General features: G+C 54.0%; 2 protein-coding genes across 8 annotated transcripts in view; one reads left to right on the forward strand and one right to left on the reverse strand.

Moving 5' to 3' along the window:
- The window catches only part of ACAN (aggrecan), a 64,702-nt gene extending 60,642 nt beyond the window's left edge, over positions 1-4,060 (forward strand). For all 4 annotated transcript variants that reach the window (XM_073801387.1, XM_073801386.1, XM_033852110.2 and 1 more), the window contains 5 exons: positions 97-255; positions 679-761; positions 1,625-1,769; positions 2,581-2,763; positions 3,136-4,060. In XM_073801387.1, coding sequence (XP_073657488.1) covers positions 97-255; positions 679-761; positions 1,625-1,769; positions 2,581-2,763; positions 3,136-3,212 — 647 coding nt within the window. In that variant the 3' untranslated portion in view covers positions 3,213-4,060. The remainder of the gene's footprint in view (positions 1-96; positions 256-678; positions 762-1,624; positions 1,770-2,580; positions 2,764-3,135) is intronic.
- Positions 4,061-4,971: 911 nt separating this feature from the next.
- On the reverse strand, positions 4,972-20,745 carry HAPLN3 (hyaluronan and proteoglycan link protein 3). 4 transcript variants are annotated; one of them, XM_033852114.2, is made up of 5 exons: positions 20,614-20,745; positions 12,613-12,792; positions 10,288-10,656; positions 7,565-7,867; positions 4,972-6,660 (listed from the first exon to the last, which is right to left on the reverse strand). In XM_033852114.2, exons 2-5 carry the CDS (start codon positions 12,734-12,736, stop codon positions 6,374-6,376), a joined length of 1,083 nt encoding a protein of 360 aa, XP_033708005.1. In that variant the 5' UTR covers positions 12,737-12,792; positions 20,614-20,745; the 3' UTR covers positions 4,972-6,373. The 4 variants fall into 4 exon arrangements, with proteins under 4 accessions (XP_033708005.1, XP_033708004.1, XP_073657490.1 ...); XM_033852113.2 differs by lacking the exon at positions 20,614-20,745 and adding an exon at positions 18,143-18,264; XM_073801389.1 differs by lacking the exon at positions 20,614-20,745 and adding an exon at positions 13,477-13,732.
- Positions 20,746-21,914: the final 1,169 nt, after the last annotated feature.

Here is a 21,914-nt window from a genome sequence, read left to right on the forward strand (position 1 = left end):
GGGTGAACGCAGGAATCCCTGCCCTGAGACTGGCAGCAGACGCCATCCCCAGTCGGCCTCCAGGCCCTCTCCTCAAGCCCCTGACCTGTGTTGCAGACCAGAAGCTGTGTGAGAAGGGCTGGACCAAGTTCCAGGGCCACTGTTACCGCCACTTCCCCGACCGGGCGACCTGGGTGGACGCCGAGGGCCAGTGCCGGAAGCAGCAGTCACACCTGAGCAGCATCGTCACCCCTGAGGAGCAGGAATTTGTCAACAGTGAGTGCGCCGGGCCTCAGGGGCCCAAACGGATAACGGTCACGTGGGCGAAGGATCTCCCTTGACAGCAGTCAGCGGACTTGAGCCCAGTGAGGCAGCAGGGGTCGGGGGCAGGGAGGGAGGGAAGGGCATTTCTGCCGCCTGAGGGGCCAACGGCTCTGGCTGCACCCAGGACAGCCCACTGTCCGTCAGAGTCAGCCCTGGATTAACCCCGAGTCTGTCACCAGTCCATGTCAGCTCAGGGAGATGGTCCAAATGCACTCCAAACATGCAGGTGCTAAGACCCTTGTCAGGACCCTGGAGGCAGGTGTCACGCTCCTAGGAGCCCACCCAGCTCCTGCCACCCCTCCATCCCCTCTGTCTCTACGAGCTCAAGTTTCTCAGACACCTTCAGGGCGCCCCATACCCATGTCCTCTCTCCAGACAATGCTCAGGACTATCAGTGGATCGGCCTGAATGACAAGACCATCGAAGGAGACTTCCGCTGGTCAGATGGACACTCCTTGGTGAGTTCTGCTGGGGGCACCCGGGATAGTTGGCGGCCCAGAGGAAATGAATAAAGACCCCCGGAGAGAGACACATTCAAATCACATGCAGACATTCACTGAGCAGCTGCTGGACTGGGAGCCCTGAGATCCGAGATTGTGTCTCGTTCTTGTCCCTTTAGAGACCAGGCCAGGGCTGCACAACTGAATAATGGCCTGAAAGGAAGGGTGAGGGATGAGGAGGGCAATGAATGAATGAAGGCAAACCACCGAGAGGGAACGTGGAAGCTTTAGAGTGGTTCCTTGCCCACAGAGGACTCGAGTCCACTCAAGGAGACAGACAGACAGATAGAAAGCAACATGGTTGCCAGCTGAACAGTACACATAGTAAATGATGGAGGTCAGCAAAGGACCCCAGGGAAGGCTCCCTGGAAGAGGCGAAGATGAACAGGGTCATGGGGGAGGGGAGCAGTTACATTAGAGGAAAGGGGACTTGTTTGTCCCTGAGTCAGGCTAGAGGGAGAAGCCTGGTATGGCAGAGTCTGGACTTGCGAGCCATATCTCTACCTCCCAGTCCTGCCCAAGCAGGCAGCCTGGGTGACCAGCCCCGTTGGCCCATATGGAAGAGGAGAGTGTTGTCAGCTCATTAACAGGGACTGTGAGTCCTGGGGGCTCTGAGTTCCTGGCAAGGACCACAGCCAGATGGTGTGAGCAGTTCTTTGGAGGGCCCGTGGGTTCCGTGGCACCTGGGACAGCCCTGACCAGACTCCCAGCAGTCTTTGCGCCCCCGCCCGGAAGGGGCTTGATGCAGAGGGAGAGCAGGGGTCCGGCCAAGCTGTACTGCGGCTGCCCCCTCCTCACCCCTTCCCCACTCCCACCCACAGCAATTTGAGAACTGGCGCCCCAACCAGCCGGACAACTTCTTTGCCACTGGGGAGGACTGCGTGGTGATGATCTGGCATGAGAAGGGCGAGTGGAATGACGTTCCCTGCAATTACCAGCTGCCCTTCACGTGTAAAAAGGGCACAGGTAAGCAGCAGCCTGGGAGGGATAAGCAGCGTGGAGAGAATCAAGACTCCAGGCTCCTGCTGTGTGACCTGGGGCGAGTCACTCGGACTTCTGGCTGTTGAGGTCACCTCACCCGCCCCACCAGCAGATTGGAGCTGACCTGGGGGGGCCACTCCCAATGCCAGCATCCCAGAGCTGATGGAAAGGGCCAGCCCACTAGGGACAGGAAGAGGGTGAAGGTCACAGGAGGACAGACCCCCTCCACACATACGGTGCCTTGGATATCAGCACAGAAAGTCACCCACAATCACACATAGGTTGGGAGCCTCCCTCTCTGGGGTTCCCAAGCCCGTCAGTCGCAGAGTCTGAGTTGTCAGCCTTGATCATCAGCTTTAAGTCTGTGGACACCTAGGTGCGGGTAGGACACTCCCCAGCTGTTCCCACTCCTGGCCGCGTTCCCCTCCCTTGCCCCCGAGGCCTCCTTTAGTTCCCACTTTCCCCTGCATCACTGTTTTCATAGAGAAGTCACAGACAGTCTGCCCGGCTCTCACCCTCTTTCCCCACCTTTCTCCCTTTTATTCCCTTACTGCTGCTCTAAATCATCGAGGAACCCAAATGTTAGAACCAGTGTTTTCCAGATTCTTAGTGCGGCATGAAAGCACCCCTTCCCCAGCAATCAGGGCTCACTGCTGGGTGTTCAGGCTCCGTGCCCCTTCCTTGGGCTCTGAGCCCATCTTCTCACAGCCAGAGGGGGCCATACTGGCTCATGACCAGCATGGGGCATCACGGGAGACCCTCTCAGAGCCCTTTCTGAAGGGTGTTTGCCCCTCAGTGGCCTGCGGAGAGCCCCCCGTGGTGGAGCACGCCAGGATCTTCGGGCAGAAGAAGGACCGATACGAGATCAATTCCCTGGTGCGGTACCAGTGCACCGAGGGCTTTGTCCAGCGCCATGTGCCCACCATCCGGTGCCAGCCCAGCGGGCACTGGGAGGACCCTCGGATCACCTGCACAGACCGTGAGCATCACCCCACACAGCGTTAGATACCGCCAACACGTCCTCCTCCCTGCCCCCCGCTGTCTGCACCGTCCATGGGCTCAATCACAGATGTCCGCTGCCCCCAGGGAGGGCTCACTTGCACTGAGAAGGTGAAGATGAAAGCAGGTGGCCCACTTTCCTTTTCAACACCAGCCCCGAAGCCCCGAAGCCCAAGGTGGTTCCAAGAAAAGTCAAAACCAGGAAGTGGGTAAAGCCTCAGGCTGCCTTCCAGAGCCCATGGTTTCTGCAGGGAGGGGAGCCAGCGGAGAAGGGTCGGGACGGGGAGAGGCTGGGTTGGCCCACTTTCTTCCCAGGGTTCACCCAGATGTTTCCATCTCCGTTTCACCCCAGCCTCTACCTACAAGCGCAGACTACAGAAGCGGAGCTCACGGCCCCTGCGGAGGAGCCGCCCCAGCACGGCCCACTGAGAGGAGCTTCCAGGATGTGCCCAGGATGCTGAGCCCAGGAGCCTTGCCAGGCTGACATCCCACAGGGATGGTGTCCTCTCCTTGTCGCTTTCTGTCATATAAGGAATTCCATTAAAGAAGGAAAAAAAATAAATCCCACATTGTGTATGCACCCCCCGACCCCCCCAAATCGCCAAACTGCATCTAATTTTCCTCCCAAATGCCAAAGCAAAGCAAACGTATTGTAACCCGTGGACTGAGTTTAGAGACGTTTCTTCAATCTCCCGTTGTGCCTTTCCAGGGACCAGCGCAGGGACAGGGGGAGAAGGGGAGGAGTTAAGTTAAATAAAGAAGGTAATTTTTTGTTTCCTGACTTTATCCAAGAGCAGTGCAATCGTTGGTTCTTTCACCTCCAGGGAGAGCTAGGGAGGAGGGAGGAAGGGGCAGAGGCCTGAGGGCATGAAAAGTGCGGAACCGCAGCTGAATGTATGGGATGAGACGGAGTCTGAGGGCTGCACCATCTGTGCGGGGGAGAAGCCTGGGGGAGACGGGGTGGCTTCCGGCCGCAGGTGAGCGGGCAGGAGAGAGCAATCGAGGGATCTTCCGAGGCGTGGGGGTCGGGTTCCTTCCGAGGGACCCTTTTCCAGAGTCGTCTCACCCAGGTCTGCCACCCCAGCAGGTATCGATCTCGATCTCTGGCAGGGCTGGGCGGGGGGCATTTCCTTCCCAGTGGGAGTGCCGCCCAACCCTCCCCCCTCCCTCCCCCACCCCCCGGGACCGTGCAGGCACCAGGGTTCCGTGCACCTATTTATATTTTTGAAAACTAAAGATTATGATAATTATAATGATAATAAAGACATTGGAAGAGATCTATTTCTTTTCTTTTCCCTTCTTTTCTTAATTTAAAGAGAAGGCGACCATGGTCCAGGGTCAACTGAAGGGGCTCTTAGGTATGGGGGCAGTGGGGACACATTTTGATCAAATGACCCCGAATTCTTGCAAATCCTGCCTGATCAGAAAGCCTGGGACAATCACACTTGTGGTGCTTTATTTTCGCAAGTGTACCTGTGCGGATGATGGATTGTGTGTGTGTGTGTGTGGGTGTGTGTGGGTGTGTGTGGGTGTGTATGTGAGAGAGAGACAGCCAACAGGTGCTGTGTATGGATTTGCCAGTTGGCATGCTGTCAAAGAACAACTCAAGTGAGACATCTGGCCACTATCCGGAGTTTGGTCCTTTGATTTACACTGTTTGCTCACATAGGAAGAGTCGATTGGTAGAGAGAGTCCAAGAACAGAAGCAAAATCAGGATTTATAAGAGGGAAGAAAAAAATTGCAGACAGCCTAGGAACAGTGAATCTTGCTTATACATTTTTGAGGTCAAATGGTTAGCTAGCCGCTAGCACAAAGGTCCGGGCATCCTGCCCTTAAGTAGGCTGTAGGATACCAACGAAAACGATTTCGACTGTTTATGGATTTCCCTCAACAGACCTTGAGTCGAGCTGGAGTGTGCACTCCAGGCAGTGACCCTCCGCCAGCCTCCTCCTTAGAAGGCCAGGTCGGCGCCACCCTCTCATCACACTTGCTCAGCGGGCACTGATTCTGTGTTTATGAAGGTGTCTGGGTGTTGGTTAGTGTGTGCCAGTGTGAGTCTGCTAGTGTCTCTTTGGGTGTGTACGTGTGTGGTTGAGTATTTGTTGGTGAATATTTTTGTGTACCCAGGTTACCTACAGATCTGGAAAGGATCAGTGGACAAAAGCAGAGGATGCAGCAATGGTCACATAGGAGGAATGCAATAATCATGCAGTTTATTGATTAATTAACTGATTCATTGGGCACACGACTGTGTCAGTAGTTTTCAACCTTGAGCCTGCATCAGCAACGAGAGGGCTTGTGCTGGGTCCCACTCCAGAGTTTCTGACTCAGCAGGTCAGGGGTGGGGTCCAGAAATTTGCATTTCGAACACGTTCCCAGGTGAAGCTGGTGGTGCTGGCCACACTTTGAGAAGCACTGGGCTACGTGAAGGATAGAGTTACTGATTGTGGGTGACAGAGGTGTGCCTGTGCAGAGGCAAATGGTCTGGTTTCCTGAGGCTGACATGGGGGGCGGTGGGGACAGAAGGTGAGGCACAGAGAGGGCTGGTCTCCAAGATCCTCTGCAGGGCACAGCTTCCTCTGGTCCCCCGAGAGGTACCTCCCACTCTTGTGCTGTGTCCGCACAGACTCACAGCCGGGAGTGGGATGGGGGGAGAGCGAGCCAGCACCTCCAGCTGCTAGGCCAGCCCCCAAGGCAGGGTGTCCCCAGGGCAGGCAAGGCCAGACCACGGCAGCCCAAAGGTGCAGCCCATGGTGTTTCCCACCCACTCCAGTGGACAGACCCAGTCGACCTTTGAAGTCTGGGACAGAATGGTCCCCCATTCCCACCGGGCAGGGAGCTGGGCCCTAAGACTGAATGAGATAAAGAGTGAGACCCAGAGCAGGGACTCAGGGTGGAGGAAGGGGTCACAGCACCATTTATTGTCCAAAAAAAGTACACACACCTGAGGGCTGCTCCCCAAATAGGGAAAAATGAGAACAAAATATGGACTATTTGGAACTAAGAAAAGGAAAAAATGGGGAGGAAAGTCTCTCTCTTCCCTGGGATGTCACACAGAAGCCCAGGGACCCACTTCCAGCCCTAGCTCCTCCGCCATGCTGATGTGGGCCAGCTGCTTGCCAAAGAAGTACGAGGGGGCAGGAGGCTGCAAGGCCCAAAGCCCAGCTCCACAGCTGCCCTGGATGCCCTCTCCTCCCTCAGGCTGAGGCGGAGGGAGGATTGCAGCCACCACGCCCTGGCATCTCATGCCACTGCCAGCTCTGGGAGCCAGCCTCCCAGGGGCAGGGAAAAGGGGCTGGACTCAGCAATGGCAGAGAGCACCCTCATGAGCCCATGAACCTCAAGTGTCCTGGAGGAGAGGGGCAGGAGGATTCATGGAGGGGGAGAGCCTTGGAGTGTCTACCTGAGTAAAGGGAAGATCTAGGATCTGTGGGATTTACAAAAAAAAATAGTATTTAAAAAAATTTTAAGTTGAAAAGTATAAAAACAAAATGAAAATTGCCCCAACCTGCAAGGGAAAATGAACTACTCAATAAATACAGCCCGTGAGGGGATGGGGTAGGTGTGAGTACAGAGCTGGAGCCCGGCGCTAGCGTGGCCGGTAGCAATAGACGCCATACTTGCGGCTGTGTGGGTCTGGGAAACCGAAGCTTCGGACCCCAGGCTCCAGGGACCCACAGTTGCGACGTGGGTGAGCCACAGGGTAGCGGGCACTGCCATCTGCCAGCCAACCAGCGTCGCAACGGTCCAGACCGTGGAACTTCCAGGCGGCAAAGAGCTGGCCCACCTTGGCGATCTGGGCACCGTCTTCCTGGCAGGCCTCCTTTGCCTCTGCCAGTGTCAGCTTCTCAGGGTGCTCCAGGTAGTACACCTGCCCTGTGGGATGTGGGGCGTGAGAGCTGCACAGTGGAGTGGGCAGCCAGAGAAGACAACAGGGCCTGGAGCAATGCCAGCCCATTCAGACCCCACCAACCAGCCCCCAAAGACCTGACAGCTCTCTGAGCCTAGGGAGATGCCAGGCTATGGGCATCAGCAGTGGATACTGTTGGGGGATAACTTCCCTCTCTGAGAGTGCCATCCTACCTGCCATGGGGCTGGGGTTCCTCCAGTCATATCGGTACACCACCCCAGCCTTCCCTAATTGCACCCTGGGTTGGTGCCCCACCTCTGCTGGACCAATCAGAGTCTCTCATTCACTCAGACATTTACTGAGCACCTACTATGTGCCAGGCAATTTTCTAAGTGCTTGGGATATGGCACGGAACCAATTTGTTTTTATTCACTTATCTTCCCATGAAATGAACTCCTTTGTGAGGACAGACTGTGTTTTATTTGTCTATGATGACCAGTGCCTAGCCTTGGCCCCAGCACATAGTGGGCACTCAGGAAATGTTTGATGAATGACTAAACCAATGATTGGTGTGAAGCAACAGCAGCAAAGCACTCAAAACTCAGCTGGGGGACTTCCCTGGTGGTCCAGTGGTTAAGACTCCACACTCGCAATGCAGGGGGCATGGGTTCAATCCCTGGTTGGGGAGCTAAGATCCTGCATGCTGCAAGGCGCGGCCAAAATAAATAAATAAAATAAAGAGCATCCCTAATGAACACCAGGAAACTTAAAAAAAAAACAAACAAAAAAAACTCAGCTGGACATGGCTTCAACATGTGCGGGTGCTCCAGACCTCCAGGTGAAGGTGCCAGCAGGGTGGGCAGAGAGGTCTGAAAGCTCCCCAGACACTGCCCTTCCACCCGCAGGCCTGTGCTCAGCCATTCCACTCACCCCTGAGGGCAGCAGCAAAGCAGAACACATCATAGCGGTGCAGGCGGCGGTGGCGTGGGCCGTAGCTGCGCACACCAGGTGCCAGGCCCACGCCACCGCAGGGGTGTCGGGCCTGCGTGATGGGGTACTGCACAGAGGCGTCCTGCAGCCAGCCTGCGTTGCACCAGTCCAGGCCTTCCTCCCAGGCCCGGAACAGCTGCTCAAAGGAGGCCACCACCGCGTCCTGTTCCTCGCAGGCCCACTGGGCCTCGTGGAAGTTGAACTGGTAGCGCCCTTGGGGGTGCTGGTAAGGGAAGACCACACCTGGGGAGGGAGGAAAAAGCAGCTTGAATGGGTGGGCCGGGCCCAGCTGATTGGAGACCCAAATCTACTGGGACAGATGCTCCCCTCAACACACACACACACACACACACACACACACACACACACACACACACACAAAATCCCTCAGAAAAACTCTGTAAACCTGTCATCTCTTGTCCAATATCCAAATCTGAGGCAGAGCCTATATCTGCTTTACACCTCCCTCCCAGAGCTAGACTGGCACACAGCAGTACTCAGAAAACTATTAGCTTGTTAAGGTAATGAATTAATCAGCTAACTAATATCCCCAACTACAGAATAAGACTAAGGCCTAATTCACAGGCTGTTGCAAGAACCCCAGTGCTATGGTCTCAATGTGTTCCCCCAAAGTCAGATGTTTAAATCCTAACGCCCAATGTGATGGTATTAGAAGGTGGGGTCTTTGGGAGGTGATTAGGTCTGGAGGGTGGAGTCCTCATGAATGGGGTTAGTGCCCTTTTAAAAGAGACTCCAGAGACCACCCCCCACCCCCAGCCCCTTCCACCGTGTGAGGACGCAGCGAGAAGTCTGCAATCTAGCAGAGGGCCCTCACTTGACCATGCTGGCACTCTGATCTGGGACTTCCAGCCTCCAGAACTGCGAGAAATGAATTGCTGCTGTTGTTTATGTTGCCCACACTGCGGTATTTTATTACAGCAGCCTGAGCCAAGACACCAGTGAGGAGGTACTGCCATCTACAGGAGAGGGTGCACTGTTGGGCTCTGGCTCTCCCTGTCGGTAGCTGAGACCTCATCATCTACATTAACACTAACATTAATGTGGAAGCTTCTTAGGAGAATACAAGTTTCCATGTGGGACAGACGGAATTCAGGGGAAGAGGAGGGATGGTAAAAGGTCTTAATAAAGGGGAGGCTCAAGGTCAGGGAGGTCCTGGGCAGGGGGCTTCCCTTTCTGGTGCCAGAGGCTTATAGGTACCATAGGCTCCCTCAAAAGTCACCATTCATGTTTGAAACTTTACCATAATAAAAAAAAAATTAAACACCCTAGATCCAGTCTCTACCAAGTCAGATGAAACCTTAAGGAGAGGCGGTGTCCCTAGTGCCTCGGACTGACGTTGTTTAGAAGCAGGGCCTGGAGTCCTTAGAATCTCCTTCCTGTGGCCAGGAGCCTGGGAACATCTGGGCCCCACACCCCCAATATCACCTGGGGCAGGAAGCCAGGCCCCTGGGCAGAGCCAGGTTGAGGAGGCAGAGAGGCCTCAGGGCCTTGGCAATCAGCGCACAACCTCCATGTGTGTTTGCAGGGGGCTTATTTCATGCCTGGTTCCGTCCCAAATTCCCAGCCCTTCCAGCAGCAGGAACACGGTGAGGGCTCCCTGTTTCTCTAGGCTGCTTCTGTGGTCCCCAGACAAATGGCTCTCACAGGCTCCCTCCCATCCCCAACGTCATAGGCCACCTCTGGGCCACCATCTAAGCCACGGGGACTGGGGATGCGGCTGCTGATGGCAAAGAGCTGCACTGATTGATAGGCCCTTGACTCACATTTATCCTCATCTCCTCGAAGGAGGTAAAGGAGGAACTGCCCTTGTTCTTCATTTTACATGTGAGGGGACTGCAGCTCTGGGAGTGAAGCACTGACCCAGGGTACCACAGCTGGGATGGGATGGACATGGAGTCAGGTCACCCTTCTCTACATACCCCCCAGCTGCCTCCCTAACAGGTAGGAGATACATGAGGACACAGAGCCGCATCCTAGGGACAGAGAAGGTAGGAGTCATGTAGAGATCACAACAGGGACCCACACATAAGATCTAGTGTGTAGAGTTTGGCTGGCTTGCACAGCACTGGTTTGATTTTTTTTTTTAGTTAGATTTCACATAAAAATATAAGCTTCTCTTTTCAAATCAGAAAATCTGGCTGCACTAGGCCTGCTTCTGATGTGGCATCATCGGCTGGGCTTGAATAGAGCAGCTCCTTTCGGATGGATGAGGGCTCAGGAGTGTGCCCCAGTCCCCACCACTCCCTATCACTCACCCTGGGCTGACTCATTTGCTTGTGTTGCCTGCCAACCCTGCTTGAATCTCAGCTCTGTCTCCATCAGCTGTGTGCCCCGCTCTTGTCCCCCTCTCTCTGAACAGGATGTGAGCAAGAGGGAGTAGAGAGTAGTGGATTCTGGAGCCTGACTGCCTGAGGTCAAACCCCTACTCGGCCATTTATGAGCTGTGTGACCTTAGGTAAGTGACTTGACCTCTCTGTGCCTCAGTTTTTTCAGCTGTACAATGGGGGTGAGAATAAGAGCAGCTTCCTCCTGAGGTTGTTCTGAGGATTAAATGTTTATCTGCGGAAAGCACAGAGGTTTGGATGCTTTCTCAGAGCCCTCTCCCTGTAGTTCCCAGGACCCAGCCCCCATTGGGGTCTCACCCCGCAGCTCCAGCTCCACCAGGCCACTTTCATCCTCCAGCCCATCAATGACCTCGCAGCGGTAGCGCCCATAGTCCTCCAGCCTCAGGTCCCGGATCTCCAGTGACACTTCACGCTCCCTCTCCTGCCACAGATGCACCCGGCCTCGGTAGTCTCCGAAGGCGCGGTGCCTCAGCCCAATAGCCACCAGCACGTCCTGCTCCGGGGCCCCATTCTCCGACAGTTTCCACCATTTGATGCGTACGGGCCGAGGAGAGACCACGGCCGGCTCGTAGTGGTAGCGGCAGGGCAGGGTCACGTTGGCCCCACGGTAGGAGAACAGGATCTCCTCAGGCGTCTCTACCACCAGCTTCACTCCATTGAAGATGCCTGGGGGGAAAGGCGGGTGCAGATGGGGACCTGCTGCAGCACATCTGTACCCCTGCAAAGGCCAACCCACCCTCACTCTCAGCTCCCGCTAGGCCCAGGAGTTCTAGATTGCAAGAATGGCTGCAGTGCTGCACCCCTCCCTGCATCCACACGCTCTGCAACGCAACTTTACATCTCCTTCCATCAGGAGGTGACTCTATGCCCCGCCCCCCTGCGACCTTGAATCCTTGCTGGCCCTGCCACTTGCTTTGACCAAATGAATATGTTGGAAGTGACGGTTCTGTGGTGCTTGCTCTGAGCCAAGGCTCCAGGAGGCCCTGCTGAGGCTACTCTTTCTCCCGGAACCTTGCCAACCACCATCAGAACAAGACTGGTGCTGGGTGAGAAAACGCAGAGAGCAGAGACAAGCCATCCCAGCCGAGGCCATCCTGGACCAACCAGCCCCCGGCTGATCTGCCTGCCAACCGCAGGCACGATCAATTAAGTGAGCACAGCCAAGACTGAAGAGATGGAGCCCAGCCCAAAATGCTGACCAAAATGGAATCATGAGCAAAATACATGGCTGTTGTCTTAAGCCACTAGGTTTGTTAGGTATAAGAAGCAAACTGGTTATAAAGCAGAAACTAACACACCATTGTAAAGCAATTATACTCCAATAAAGATGTAAAAAAAAAAAAAAGAAGCAAACTGGGGGACTTCCCTGGTGGTCCAGCAGTAAAGAATCCTCCTTCCAATGCTGGGGACACCGGTTCGATCCCTGGTCGAGCAACTAAGATCCCACATGCCGCGGGGCAACTAAGCCCGCACACCACAGCTACAGAGCCCACGTGCTCTGGAGCCCGCGCGCCACAACTAGAGAGAAAAAACCTGCACACCACAACTAGAGAGAAGCCCGTGCACTGCAAGGAAGATCCCACGTGCCACAACTAAGACCCCACGCAGCCAAAAATAAAAAAAGATAAAATAGAAAATATTTTTTTTTAAAAAAAGAAGCAAACTGGTGTAGCAGGCAGCAAGAGCACCCCCAGATGGGTGGATGGCTGGGACTCTAATCTCCCTGAGTCTCCTTGCCGAACACACTGGCCACAGGAGACCACAGCCTGCCCTTCACTCTCTGTCCACTGTCCACCACGACTCTTCCCAAACACCCGGAAACACAAGTGAGATGAGGCCAGGACTTCTAGAGATTATAGTCAGGACTCAGGGGGACAAACAAACACAGAGCCTCCTATGCACCACAAGAACCAGGTTTATGGGCTAAGGCTGGCCCATCTCTAACTTGAGCCCCTCTATAGGGGCCTCATGGTCTCAGGACCTTGGGTCTGGACTTGAGACCTTGGAGGTACACAGGGTGGGGGCAGGGGGTAGCCTCGGGGGTAAGCAGGAGACAGACAGGGAGGCTCCCTGCAAAGGAGCTCATGCGGAAAAACAGCTACACCTAACAAGGCCTCGCCTGTGACAGGGTTTCTGTGAGGATCATACCAGGTAACATATGTAAGGCACCTAGAAGCATGCCTGACACATAGTAGGTGTGTAAAACCACTGATAAAGAGTCACCTGCCCAAAGCCACGTAGCCAGGAAGCGGCAAAATTGAGATTCAGACTCACATCTCCCTAACCCCAAACCCCCTTTCCAATGGGGAGACCTGGGGAGGTCATGTTTAAGCAGAATCGTGGAAAATTCGGCAGGATTTTGGGGAAAGTATAAAAAGCAAAAATGACTGTCCTACAGTGCACTTGGCTCCACATCTGAGGGGCCAGCAAACACGGAGTAACAGAACCACACCTCTTCTGCTCATCTTAGAAACGAGGCTGGACCACTGCACAGCTGGGAGAGGGGCTGCTGGCTTCATACCCTCGCCCCTGTCCCAGCCTGGAACCTGCACAACACAGCAGAGGCCAGGACAGGTCTTCGTCACCTGGCCAAGCCAGAAGTCGACCCAGGAGGCCACCCACCTTCGCCGTGGCCCTTGCCCGGGTTCCAGCCATGGGGACTATTGGAGTAGTAGAAGCCGTTGTAGAAGGGCAGGCCCGAGACACAGCACAGCGAGAGCAGCAGGCCCAGCGGCGGCAGGCCCATGGCGTCCCGCACGTGGCAGCGCCCAGGCGTCGGGGAAGGCTGGGGGCTGGGGCAAACTGGGAAGAGGAGAAAAACAAGCCAGTGAGAGAAGCCCTGAGGCGGGGGGCCGGGGACCCCTGGGTTCCAGCACCCACTCATTCACTCGATCGACAGGAAATTGTAGAGCATCTTCTGTGTGCCAGGCACCCTTCTCGAGGCCAAGGAGACAGTGGTGATGAGCTAGACAAGGTCCCTGCTCTCAGGGGACTGCACCCTGCAGGCAAGATGGGCAACAAGCAAGCCAACAAGTCCTAAACAGGAGTTAGGAGGCAGCAAAAAGACCATGGAGAAAATTAAGCAGGATGATATGACAGTATCACCATTTTTCAAACACCGGGATTGAATTGGAAAAGTTGTGAGCAGCATTTTTTAATGACAACCAAGAGACTAGATTAGACTAGAAAACATCAGGTTGCATTCATGGTTAGTGAAGATGAGTCCTGCACTGCAGAGCTTTTGTTTCAGTCCAGAAATATCTGTGGGGATGAGGTCGGGGGCGGGGGGGTCACAGTGTGAAATTATTTCTTATCCTGGGTCAAGGTAAAAAAAAAAAAAATTTAGTACCATGCTAGAGTACTTCTGGGGGGCTATTCCAGGTTCAGTGGACATGCAAATGAAATAGGCAGCTGGCCCATGGGCTGTAGTTTGTTGATTCTATTTTTTTGTATTGCATCAAAATATTATATCTTTTTAAATTTTACTTTTGGCTGCGTTGGGCCTTTGTTGCTGCGCACAGGCTTTCTCTAGTTGTGGCGAGCGGGGGCTACTCTTCGTTGCGATGTGCAGGTTTCTCATTGCAGTGGCTTCTCTTGTTGCGGAGCACAGGCTCTAGGCGTGTGGGCTTCAGTAGTTGTGACTCGTGGGCTCTAGAGCTCAGGCTCAGTAGTTGTGGTGCACAGACTGAGTTGCTCCGCAGCACGTGGGATCTTCCCGGACCAGGGCTCGAACTCGTGTCCCCTGCATTGGCAGGCGGATTCTTAACCACTGCACCACCAGGGAAGTCCCAAAATATTATTTCTTGATTATTGAGTTTTTTTGCACACACACTCCCCTCCCTTAAATTTGCATATGAAGCTAGTGCCTCACTCACCTCCCCCCATCCCTGCCCTGCTCATTGCCATTTACTGAGTACTCTCAACAATTAAAAGGCCGGGTCACACCTTGGAGGAGCCCCGTCCAGGGAAGGGGCAGAGTCATAGGCAGAAGATATCGTGTGGTGAGTACAAAGATAAGGTACAGAAAACTAGACTTGAAGACACAGGAGGTAGCCAGGTGGAAAAGGACAGCAGGGTTTGCCCAGGAGGGGGCGCAGCAAGTGCAAAGTTTCAGAGGCCAGAGAGCACGTGGAGGGCTGGGGTGTGCTGCCAGGTGTCCATTTGTGCCCCCCCCCCCCCCGCCCTGGTCCATCTCTGCTCTTTTCTGCCCTGCACTGATCACTCCTCCCAGGCCCCCAGGCCCTCTGGCTTCCAGCTAGATTCAGCCAACAGGAGGCACACACAGGAGATGGGCAGGAGGGGAGAGAGGTTGTGTCTCTGCAGTACCCGTGTCCCGTCAGGATCACAACTCCGCCGGGCGGCTCCTCTCCCCAATACCACTCTCATGGCTTTGTAACACTCTTTCCTCCCCTTTCTCCTCGAGGCCAGGGGGGCACCGACTGCCATTGCTTGTCTCTGCACCCCAACTCCCTAGCTTGTTGCCTTTACTCTCCTCTCTAAATGTCATCGCATCATGAGAATCTCTTATTGGAAACATCTAGGGTGAATTCTGCTTCCTGCCAAGGCCCTGGCTGATATAGGGGAAAGGAGGGGAGAGGGCACGGCAGGACCAGAGTCTAGATGCCCTTGTGTGTCAGACCCAGCAGCCTGTCCTTTGTCCCCAAAGCCCTAGGGTGCCAGTAATGGCTTTAAGCAGGGGAGCCACAGGATCAGACCTACATCTTAGAAACATCCCTCTGGGGGCTGAGTGGAAAGTAGGGCAGCAAGACCAGAGTTGACAGCAGGCATTTGGAAGCATGACTGTGATTATCATGCAGCAACGTGGAAAGTGCTTAGGGTATCATTTAGAATAGACAAGGCAGAACATAGACTTGCCACTCTGCTCTGATTGTAAGTGTGTGGCCCTAAGAATGCCTGTGAACAGGAACCAGAAGGGGAGGGAGCAGCAAAAGGAGAGAAAGGGAGAGGAAGGGAGGGAGGAAAAAGAAAAGAAATGCATTGGCCTGTAAGGGTGGTGGGATTGTGGGGGAAACATTCTTGTTTCCAGAACAGTTAGGAGCTCTTGCTGGAGAGGAAGGAATGGATGTGAAGGAAGTTGAGGGGTAGAATCCACTGTTCCCTTAGGCCTCTTTGCAGAGAGCCCAAGGCCCAGACTTGCCCTCTGTGCCTTGCACAACAGGAGGACACCGTGAGCCTTGCTTCTTTTCCAAGAGGAATCCCCAGGTGACACCCACAAAGCCTCTTGGTGACTTGGATCTGGGCAGCCTAAGCACAAACAACCCAATACAGAAGTTTGGACCCCTGATAATGCACTTTTCTGTTATATGTATGCTGTGCAGCTAATATGCTCACAGTTAATATGCTTGTGAGCAAAAATAATACATGCCACATGCAGGTCTTACACTGAAAACGATCTGGGATGCCTTTCCTTGGTATTCTTTCCCCCAATCTGTTGGCAGCCAGAGTAGCCACCTTAGACTCAGAGATGGAAACCACAGGCTTAATGACAGAGCCACCCCACCAGCCCTGGATCTCCCCCACCTACACTGTGTCATGAGAGAAAAAGAAAGTCCTATTGTATCTAAGCCACCACATTTGAGTCTCTTCATGAACGTAGCTTAGCCACACTTGGCCTAAAAAATAACTCCACAGGGTTGCTATGATCAGCATAAAAATATTAACAGCTGACTTTAATGAGCACTTACTATCTCACTTAATTCTCACCACAACCTCTAGAGAGGGACCTATTGGTATCCCCATTTTACAGTGGGAAAATCAAGGCACAAAAAGATTAAATAATCTGCCCAAGGTCATCCAGCTAGGAAGCAGCAAAGCCAGGATTTGAACGCACTCCAGCTCCAAAGCCTGGAACCACAATATCAAACTAGGGAAAGTGACATGTATAAAGCACATAGTCCACTGCCTGGCACACAGCAGGTCCTCGTAGGAGTTAGTTTCCTTTCCCTTCCTTGGGTTTCCATGTTTAGAATGCAAAGAAAAGTGGAATGAGGTTGGAGAGGCTGGATGTCCCAGGGTCCGCCCTGTCCCTGGGCACCCAGAGCCTCCTGGAGCAGAGCGGCTCCGCAGCCTCCGCCTGCAACGTTTCCAGCCTCTTTCCAGCACCTCATCTAGTACAGATGCTCCCCAGTGAGAAACGGCTTCCCCACGATGAGCAAATGCAGGCATTTCTGCCACAAAGTGATCTTTGTCTGCCTGGAAAAAAAACGTGTATTTTTGTAAAATCATGTATTAAAAAGTAACAGGTTTAGGGGAAAAATAAGTTTGGGGCAAACTACTCGAAACATATGCAACTTTATAACCAGAGCACTAACAAAAACAAGAGCAATTCTAAAAAAAAAAACAAAAAAACACCAGCATCGTTAACACTCCACTGACACTGGCACCCACGTCCCATCAATCAGTCCTTTGCAGACTTCACCCACCACTGGGGCAAGTGCTTCTTTCTTCAACATGTAGGTCCTTGGGGGCACTGGATTCCAATTTTGGTAAATTCCAATGGATTTACCAAAATTAAAAATCTGCCACAGGGTGAAGTCACCTTCTTCAATGTTCTGTTTTGTTTTAACACAGAGGAAATGTCTTTGCAACTTCTTCAGCTGGTTCCAACTTTTATCAGAAAACTTTACGCTAAGTTCTGTTAAGCAGCTAAACCAGCTGTACAGGCATTCCTCCCTCACCAAATCTATTGCATCCTTGAGTTGGGATGGCAAGAGTTTGGATATTGAGAATTTGGGGGATCCAGATGGGGGGGATGCTGTGTTATTCAAATATATTTGGTTTCTGTGTTGGACAGTGAATAGCAAGCATTTGGATAGCGAGGGACATCTGTATTAAAGAAAAGCATTTTCTGCAGGACTGGCAGCATTTATCTTAAGGAATTCATACATTGCTAAGGTTTTCTCTTTAATTGTGAGAACTCTTGTTTCAGTCACTCCAATACATTAGCGAGCTGGAAGAAAAATCACCACCAGACCAATGCGATTCCATGTTTTACCGACATTGTTCCCCCAGGGTTCTTACCAACCATGGATGAGGTAATTCACAGTTCAGAAACATGAGCTGAGGCAGAACAGACCGTTGCACCTTCTGGTGTCTCCAGAACCAGAATTCTGCCCTCCAGAACTGCAGAGTATAAGTCTCCGAGGCACCCTTTCCCAGCCTCAGAGACCCCGGCACACACTCACAACCTTGAGCCTGGGCACCACACTTTCTCCCTGGCTTTTAAAGGGCTTCCACATCCAACAGCTCCCTTGATCCTCCCAAGAGCTCCCCACCCCCACCCTGATCAGCAAGGAGAATTTCATTCTCCCCAATTAATCCACAAGTGAATTAAGTGAACAGAGACACCGAGGCATGAAGCAACTGTCTAAAGGTGACACAGCCTGGAGGTGGTAGAGGCAGGACTCTGTTGAACTCTTTTTAGCCAATCTCCATAACAATCTGTCATACTGAAGGGCTGCCTTCTACTTGTCAACACACTTTCATGAACATCATTGCTTATAGGCTCCACAATGTCAGAATTATCCCCATTGTACAGACCAGGAAACTGAGGTTCAGAAATGCTAGGTTGCTTGGCTAAGGTTACTCAGGTAATAGATGAAGGAGCTGGGACTTGACTGCATTCACCCAACAGATATTTATCATGCATTTACCATGTGCCAGGCATGGTTCTAGGCACTGGGATTACAAACCAGGGGTCCTTGTGGGGTTTACACTCTAGTCAGGGAGACGGACAATAAACACCATGTGGGATAATGTGATGTGAATGAACATGTGGCTCGTGACAGAAGAGGATGAAGCAGGGGGTGGGGGGGTCCTGTCAACAGGATGGGTCAGGAAGGCCTCCCTGAGAAGCGGATGGGCAGTGAAGGCATGAGCTTTGAAAATCCCAGGGAAAAGTTTTGCAGGAAGAGGGAACAGCAAGGGCAAAAGCCTATGGCGGGAGCAGCTTGAAGGCCAGTAAGGTTGGAGCCCAGAGATAGAGAAAGGGAGGGTGGCAGGAAGTGAGGTCCAAGTAGCAGTCACGGGCCCGGGCTGTAGCCCTGAAGGGAAGTTACGGAAGAGTTTTCCACAGAGGAGTGTCATGAATCTGATTTACATTCTAAAAGGATGATTCTGGCTATCTTCCTACCTCAGTCAAGTGCATGTCCTCATCCTGGCTCTTTCTTTCCAGCTACAAACAGCCCTAGTCCTCTCCATTACTCCTCCGGTCTGAGCACCCGCCTTGGTTCACTCCCTGGCTTATTAACACAGCTGCAAATGAAGAGGTGTGATCTGGTTAACATCCCTCTGGGATGTCAACCCAGCAGTCAAGCAACCTTAGAATAGGTGTGGGGATGCCAGGAAAAACAAAATGAGTCTGAAGAAAAGATCAGCCTGTGTCCAGGAGCTACGACCCTCCTTAGGAGTACTGACCCTGGGCAAGTCATTTGACTCATCTGCACAGAAGTTTCCTTGTCTCCAGAGAATACTAACAGAATACTAACAGGCTCAGGGCCTGAGGACAAGGACCACCCTGAATGTCAAGGCTAAAACACAGAACAGAGTCCTGGGTGTGAATCAGGGGTGGCAACTGCTGCCTAGTTGCTGCCCTGCCCCGGGCCAATCCCCAACCACAACCACCAAGGGGAGCGATGGACGGCCTCTGCTCCCTGAGGCTGGCTACCCCGCCATCAGGCCCTCAGGACCACCACAGAGATGTCACCAGCTGGAAGGCCCATGTTCAAGTCCAGCCCAGTCACCTTGGCAGTGAGTGGCTCCAGCTGATTTGGGGCACCCAGACTTGGGCACACAGGTCTGGGCCCAGCATTAGGGCTGGACACACCTGCATCCTGCTGTGTGACCTTGGGCAAGTTACTCAACCTCTCTGGGCCTCCACTTCCTCCCCTGTAAAAAATAATAATAGTAGCACCTCCCTATGGGCCTGTGGTGAGAATTATAAAGATGAATTTTGTTCAGCCCCTGACACACAGCAGGCGCTCAACAAATAGTAGCTAATACATATTGGCGGAAGACACAGTGACAGGCTTCAGGCTCTAGAATCAGATTGGCCACCTGGAATCAGTTCTGGTTCCACCCACTTACTAACAGTCTGTCGCCGGGCAAGTCACGGAGCCTCAGTTTCCTCATCTGTAAAGTGGTAGTCAACAATAACCTTTTTGTGAAGATTAAGGAAGAGAATGGCTACTGAGTACTTTGAACACTGCCTGGAGGGGGCAAGCACTCAAAAAATATTAGCTACGATTACTACTGTTAACAGTTTACAAAGTGAGTCTCACAAGATTTCAGTAGATTGTTCTCTCTCGTCGTCTAGAAGAGAAGCAGCCACTGTTGGGAAACTGAGGCCAAGGGAGGTGAAGACCCAAGGCTTTATCTTCGGAAAACAGGTTAGAGAAAATTCAGGTCTCCTGACGGCCCATCTCCTTGCTTTTCCTAGCACCACTTGCCTTGGGACCCCTCCACACACCCGAGTAAGCTGAACCCTGACTTGGAAGGAAGATGGAGCTCCAGCAGACCACCCCGACTACACAGCTGTGGAGTACAGGTCTCCCAGACACCAGCAGAGGGCAGCATTGCCCTCCAGGTCTGCAGCAGCCCCGGCTCCCCGAGAGGAATTTGACTTCGGTGCCCCCTGTTTGGGCAAGGCTTACAAGGGCCTTTGAAACCTGCGGTTCCCGGAAAGTGGAAGCTGGAGGTGTTTCCTACCAGCATTCCCAGCCCACTGGCCCATGCAAGGCCGCGGGAAAGGGGTCAGGGCCCCTCTCAATCACCTCCCCTTGTTGCAGAGGGCAAAGGCACTCCGCAGGTCGGCGCTGGACGCCAAGGTCCAGACCGGGTCACAGGCTGCTGTAGGCCACCCAGCGAGCTGGTGACAGAGCTGGGTCCAAGTGCCCGGAGCTGTTTCTTTCCTGTCTGCTCAAAAGCCCTAAATTCCTCCCTGAGCGATCCCATCTCCCACCCAGGGCTCTACCCTCAGCCCTCCCTGCCCCTCTGCTGTCCCTAAGACAGAAACCCCAGTGAACCCAGGCCTGAAACCTACGGGCATCCATTGCGTTTGCCCTGGGATGGCCAGAGCAGGCCGTAAGAGGCCGAGAGGCGCAGGTCCGCCTGCCCGCTGCCTCACGAGTTGTCCCCAGCCCGTGCCAGGTTTCCCGCGGCCCCCGGAAGCATCGGACAGATGCCCCGGGGCAGAGCCTGGCGGGCGTTGCGCTGTGCTGGAGGCTGCAGGACCGCGACAGGACGAGACGGGAAGGGACCCGGTGGCTCCCAGTGGGAAAGAGGGGACCCGGGTAGTGGTCTCGGAGGCCACTGGTTTCCCTCGGCATTTGCCTCCTCGCGAACAAGGGTCTATGCACAAGGGTCCCAGGCAAGTCAGCCCGCGCCCCGCGCTGCTCTCAACCCACTGGCGCCGGGGGAGCCCCCCCACCGGCGCTGGCGATCACAACCCAGCTCCGCTCTGGCCCCACGGTGCCCAGCTCACTCCTCCGGCCGGTTCCCCAACCCTGCCCCGGGAGGCGTGGGGCCTGCAGGAGACCCCAAGCGGGAAAAGAGGAACCGGCCCACAGGGGGCCCCAGGAGCCCGGCCACCTCTGAGCCACGTACCGTCCCCAGGCGGCTCCTCGACGGCTCGAGCGCTCCAGGCTGCGGGCTGACAGGGTCCGAGGAAGCAGGCGGATTTGGGGATCTTGAATGGCCAGAAAGGAAGCGGCAGCGGACAAATCCCCGCGCTCCCGGCGGGCCAGCCCCTTAAAGGAACACACGCCCCTTTCCCTCCCTCGGGCTGGGCCCAAAGGGAGGAGGTGCTACAGACTTGGGCTGTCTCCAGACTCGGCTGGAAACCACCCAACCCGCAGAGCTGCTGGCCGCGATGTGAAGGGAGTATCCAGGAGTTGAGGCTGTCACATCTGGGGGAAGGAAGTGGGGGAGGATGGAAGCGGAGCGTTTGTAGAGGGAGGGTCTCATTAGCACGCTCCGGTTTACCAAAAGCATTGGGACTAAGCAGGTGGAGCCCCTCTCCACACTGCAGGTGGACTATGGCTGCCCCCCACCTTCAGGAGAGGGAGGGCTGAGCGTTCTGTATACCCGCCTTTCCCCCTATAGAAGGCAAGGGGGCGCTGACATCCCTCCTGCCTCTGAGTTTGACCGTCAGGAAATCACCAGTCCGCCTCTTAACTCAGTGTCAGGCACGGGGATGCTGCCCCTAGTAGGTGGGGCTTGAATGAGCCCTGGGAGGGGGGGGGGAGCACAGGATGGGGGATGGTGATCCCAGCAGCCCACAGGGGCGGTCGGAAGCCTTTCTGACTGGTCCTCCAACAGGGGTGACCCTACCTTAGAATCCTGACATCTGTCAGCACAGCCATCAAGCAGCCACCTCCCAGGATGCCTCTGTTTGGACAGGGTGTTTTCTTTCCCCTCCAGACAAACAGGAGGCCTGGCCTGGACAGCCCCTTCGTTTCCTCAGCAGCAAAGCCTAAGGAGGTCCTTCAGCCTTGGCCAAGTGGTCACTGAACCCAGAGCCTCTTCCTAAATACACCTTGACAGCGTGTGTGTGTGTGTGTGTGTGCGCGCGCGCGTGCACACACACACACGCATGCATTACATACCCACAGCCAGGAGCAAATCAGAGCACAAAGAGCTGTGGTGGACAAGGCTAAATTGCACAAAGTGACTGCCAGCTTGATGAGCAAAAGGGAGCCAATGAAAGTTCCTCCATAAGGAAGAGAGACCAGTCTGTGCACTGGATGCAGGATGGATTGGAGGGGGAAATAAATAGGACACGAGTTCCAATCAGGAAAGTTGCAAGCTTTTCTAACAACAATGACCAAAGTTTTTGAGGCCTCTGATGGGCCAGGCTTTACATCAGTGCTTATGTACATTCTCTCCATCAGTCTCAAGGCCATGGA

Source organism: Tursiops truncatus, chromosome 2 (assembly GCF_011762595.2).
Source record: "Tursiops truncatus isolate mTurTru1 chromosome 2, mTurTru1.mat.Y, whole genome shotgun sequence".
NCBI classification, from domain to species: domain Eukaryota; kingdom Metazoa; phylum Chordata; class Mammalia; order Artiodactyla; family Delphinidae; genus Tursiops; species Tursiops truncatus.

Bases quoted from the DNA above. Each gene is read 5' to 3' on its own strand.
- HAPLN3 (XM_073801389.1), bottom strand. From the start codon at position 13,570: ATGAGAAACCTGCACATCGCAACGAAGAGTAGCCCCCGCTCGCCACAA. The intron at 10,657-12,612 runs GTGGGTGGCCTC...CTTTCCCCCCAG, and splicing joins GGGCAAGGGCCACGGCGAAG to GCATCTTCAATGGAGTGAAG. The intron at 6,661-7,564 runs GTGAGTGGAATG...CACATCCCACAG, and splicing joins CTTTGCTGCTGCCCTCAGGG to GGCAGGTGTACTACCTGGAG.